This window comes from Mixophyes fleayi, chromosome 12 (genome assembly GCF_038048845.1).
Source record: "Mixophyes fleayi isolate aMixFle1 chromosome 12, aMixFle1.hap1, whole genome shotgun sequence".
In the NCBI taxonomy this organism is placed as follows: domain Eukaryota; kingdom Metazoa; phylum Chordata; class Amphibia; order Anura; family Limnodynastidae; genus Mixophyes; species Mixophyes fleayi.
The window spans coordinates 13583331-13587679 of NC_134413.1; the positions used below are offsets into that span (position 1 = coordinate 13583331).

Sequence of the window (4349 nt, forward strand, 5' to 3'; positions counted from 1 at the left end):
CTCTTTTGCTTCAAATCGTTTGAGTGCACTAATATTCTGTCATAAAAATGTTCAGAGTACCCCCTAAAATATATATGCAAATCAGTCAATTGTAAAATCTTGGGGGTAAATGTATCAAGCTGCGGGTTTGAAAAAGTGAAGCTCTTGCCTATAGCAACCAATCAGATTCTAGCTGTCATTTTGTAGAATGTACTAAATAAATGATAACTAGAATCTGATTGGTTGCTATAGGCAACATCTGCACTTTTTCAAACCCGCAGCTTGATAAATATACCCTCTGTGGTTATAATTCACAAATTTCAAATGATAACTTAGAAATCAATGGAAGCAGAAACGTGTGTTGTGTTTATTGTGTATTATACCTACGTGTAACACATTTAGCCCTGGTAGAAACTTCTGTGATACAGATTAAACTGAATATTTACACACTTATGTGGGGGGCAGAGGAGGGAATTTAACACAAAATTGTAGGTTCTTGTCTTAAAAATAAGTCAATTTATTTTCCTAATATACATATCCTGTAATAATCAGCTGAACAAACTGTCACAATACAATTTGCACACACATAACAAACATCAGGATTGTAGCGTGGGCACAACGTTCCAATTATCCATGCCCCTGGTCCCTACTGCACAGAATGGGGCAAAGGAACTGAGACTGTCCTGGCAGATCCATGACTGGTAGACAATATTTAGGGGAAGGATATCTCCGCAGAATTTTTTAAGAGTTCACCAATCCACAAGTCTTAAGCATCCACAAGAGATTAGTCTTGAGCCTCTACTGTATTAAATATATCCAAACACATTGAAAATGGAAGTTGGCACTGCCGGCTTGGTGGGAATGGGTTTAAGAACCACGTGTCTATAAATCCTCTGACACGAATCTTTACACAAGTGCTGGATTTCCACCGTGGGGACAGTCGTGTTTTTACTCCAAAGGGCCAGGGCGGTGAATGGGTTAAGCTGGTGGACCCCGTGGTTTTGCTGGTACATGGCCTGCAGTCCATGGTACTGAAGTGGGCAGAAGCCACAGGCATTGACCCGTTCAGCGAGGGATGCTATGGGGGGCTCTTTGCCAGCCTCCTTATCTCCTGAGGGATGGGCACGGCCGGGACCAGATGTGTCCTGAATCACTACATTTTTTACTTTTTTGCTCTCATAACCAGGGAGAGAAGTTTCAGTTCTATCTTGGTATAAAATATTTGACATCTCTAGGAGATTGGTGGAAGGTCTGGGCTCTTCCCAGAATGAAGCTGGTAGCTGTCTTTTCCTCATGGGCACCTGGTCTTGTCTTCCAGCCTCAACGCTGTTCCCCTGAGCGCACAAGTCCCTCTCCTCAGCCTCTAGCGCCCCCAGAACTTTGCCGCCAAGTCCTTTGGCCGAGTGCAGCCTGTCCACAAGTCCTTTCCTCAAGTCCACTGTTTTGCTGGAGTGGCATCTGGGAAGCCTAGAATATTTCTGGGAAAACCTTTTCAGCTGCTTCTGCAAATATTTCCTGTGGTCCACAGATCTCCTGCAAGGGGCCGACTTATCCAAAGCTGCCTTGATATCACACGACGCCAAGTTGACGAAGTTCAGCAGGGTCTTGACTTCATTGTCTGATGCCATGTTTCGCGAAAGAGCCAAATTTCCATGAAAATGCCACAGAAGCTATTCCAGGGCTGAATGGCTGGGAATCTAGGAAGGAAAAAAAATACACATTCAAACACATTCTCCAATTGCTGCTATAGTGTATTTATTTTGCAGCGTGCAATGAAAATATTTAGGGAGTAAATAATGTAATCAAGTTTTGATGCACAATACATATCTTCGTTATAAGTATAATGTAACAATATTTTATTCTACAGAAGACATTCAAAACAGTTACAGAAGGATGGGGATAGCTAACAACATGCTTTGATGTATCACGTGTATAGTTATAAATACAAAGTGACAAGATGTTATACTATAGCGTGAAATAGAAAACAATTGCAGAATGATTGAAAAGGTAACACCAAGTTTTGATACAATGTAACAATATTTCACTTTACATTGTTATAGGAAGCAATTAGGAAAAGCAATAAAAGTTTATCTCCTTTTTCACCCCGAACACACTCTCTCACACGTGCATCCCACCACTCCTCAATTACTTACTGTAGTCATGTCTCAAATATCCCCAGTCTGCATGTTTGCTGTATCAGAGCGCGGGGCTAATCTTGTTACGCTACAAACCTGGCTGCAGTGATGTTGCCAGAGATGGGGAGTAAAATGAATCAATACTTTTAGTTAGGGGGCTGGCGGACCAATCAGATTCCACTGTGCAAATACAAAGCATGGCAATCAGGCATTAGTCTGGCTGTTACCACATTCTTCTCCATCTCAAATAGTCACCCTGGGAACAGCCACAAAAAGACCATAAATAAATACCATCATTTGGTTGTTATTTTGCCATGTCCCCTGGCCCTCTCCCCTCTTCTGCCTCCCCACAATACAACATGATATGCCGATGGTTAAAAAAAAAAGGATAGGTGGACACCCTCTTCCCCCCTTTTAAAATAAGTGAATCTGTCTGGGAGACTGGAAGAGTCTATGGCTGAATGACATAGGACAATAGTGGCATTACTGAACGGCCAAGCCTACTTTTTTTAACTGACCAAGGTTTTCTTCTATTCCCTTTTCTCTTCCCTTTGGATGAAAGGGTGATGTCAGCAAGGTAAGAATGAAACAAATCTCCGCAGAGATGTGCGCATAGCCATGGAAAGGAGGTTTGGGAGCTGAAGAATCTTGTCTTTTATGTTTGCCTCCTCAATTGAGCCACACAAAAGCTGAATTACCCATTCAAACCTTGTGGACAAAGGCACTGAGCTGGATAGCACTCTTGCATTTGTACTCAAACAGTTAGGGACTTAAATCGAGTCGTCATGATAGAGAAAGAGTGAGACAAAGCCCATAGAATTGCCAATGGGCAAACATTTTCCTGTGTCATGTTAGTGTGTCTCCATAGCACCCCGAGGCCCGGGGACAATGGTACAAGTTTGCACACTCGACTACTGTCACCCTGCCAACGATGGCATTGACTGAAGACAGGACAATCTACTTAACCCCGAAAATGCCGACCTCCTACTCCTCGACACAGGCAGTCAACGCGTTGACGGATCTGGACAGGGCTATTGGGGTGACGATGTCCACCGCGGACAAAGTGCGGAGAAAGGAGGGGAGGGGGCGAGGAGGTGGTCATTAAACTGATTCATTGATCGATTGTGGGTCTTCTGCCTTGCAAGGATGTCTCTAGACGTGACAGACTAATGGCGTTGGCAAGTTTCCTGCTATGACAAATATCTACTTGGCCTCTTGATTTTTTAAGCAAACAGAAGATGTACAATCGCTGCTCCAGGCTGGGCACAATCCCATTCATAAAACCAAACTCTGCACCTACAGGGCGCATCTCAGTACTTGCAGGAAAAATCTAACGGCTAGAAAATTCAGTAATATTTTGCCAGTAACAGAGTGGAACGACATGTCTATAACGCTTGTTGGAGAGAAGCAACACTGTTAAAACAGGTATAACAGATGCAATGAGCCGATTATTAAACAGTGTACAATATGTCCTAAATTTTAAGTGTTACTTAGACTTACAGTAGCTATTTATTGGAAATCAGTTTAGATTTAGAATTTCTTTCACTTTAGAATAAAGGTTTTATGGTCAAAACACTTCCATTCATAATTTTTCTTTAGTTTATATAGTAACAGGTGGTTTTATACCTGTGTGGCCTTGCCCTTAAAAGCTTGGTAACTATACTCCTTTATCAATCACAGGATGGTCCATTAATGCAGCTCAATGGCCAAGTGTATATATGACTTAAAGAAGGAATAGACATTTGTAAACATTTTTGGGGGCAGCTAAATGTGAACTACAAACCCAGTTTACAAAAATATCTATATCCACCTGTTGGTTAGATACACTCTCTAATAGAGTGTACCTAACATGTACTTTTATTTTTCCAGCAGAGGTTCAAAATGCAAAGGAGTGAGTATACTCAGTACTCTGTATACGACAGCCCCCCCAACCTTGCACGATCTGGTCGATGGCATGGGGTTGGAATTGAGTAAGGCAAATAGTTCTTGCCTAACGTAGCCGTAATTACTGAGGTTGAACAAATGACACAATAGAGACAGAGGCTGGCTGTATGTTTTTATATGCCTGGTCCCATGTATATTGAAAATCTGCTTAAAAAGTTAAACGCTTAAAATAATCTACCTGAGAGGGTATTTATCAAATGGATATATATATATATACAATAAGTGTTATTTTTGCCCATAGTGGAGGAAAAGGTGAGTCATAACATAAGTATTAAATGGCAGAACGTTGTG

The 4349-nt window shown here is 41.7% G+C and overlaps 1 protein-coding gene across 1 annotated transcript; it reads right to left on the reverse strand.

Annotated features, from left to right (window-relative positions):
* Positions 1-441: 441 nt before the first annotated feature.
* On the reverse strand, positions 442-2506 carry FAM181A (family with sequence similarity 181 member A). The gene is made up of 2 exons (XM_075191842.1): positions 2133-2506; positions 442-1676 (listed from the first exon to the last, which is right to left on the reverse strand). The coding sequence occupies exon 2, from the start codon at positions 1605-1607 to the stop codon at positions 786-788; it is 822 nt and encodes a 273-aa protein (XP_075047943.1). The 5' UTR covers positions 1608-1676; positions 2133-2506; the 3' UTR covers positions 442-785.
* Positions 2507-4349: the final 1843 nt, after the last annotated feature.

What these genes read in the sequence shown, in the direction of transcription:
- FAM181A (XM_075191842.1), bottom strand. Translation starts at nt 1,607, where the DNA reads ATGGCATCAGACAATGAAGTCAAGACCCTGCTGAACTTCGTCAACTTG.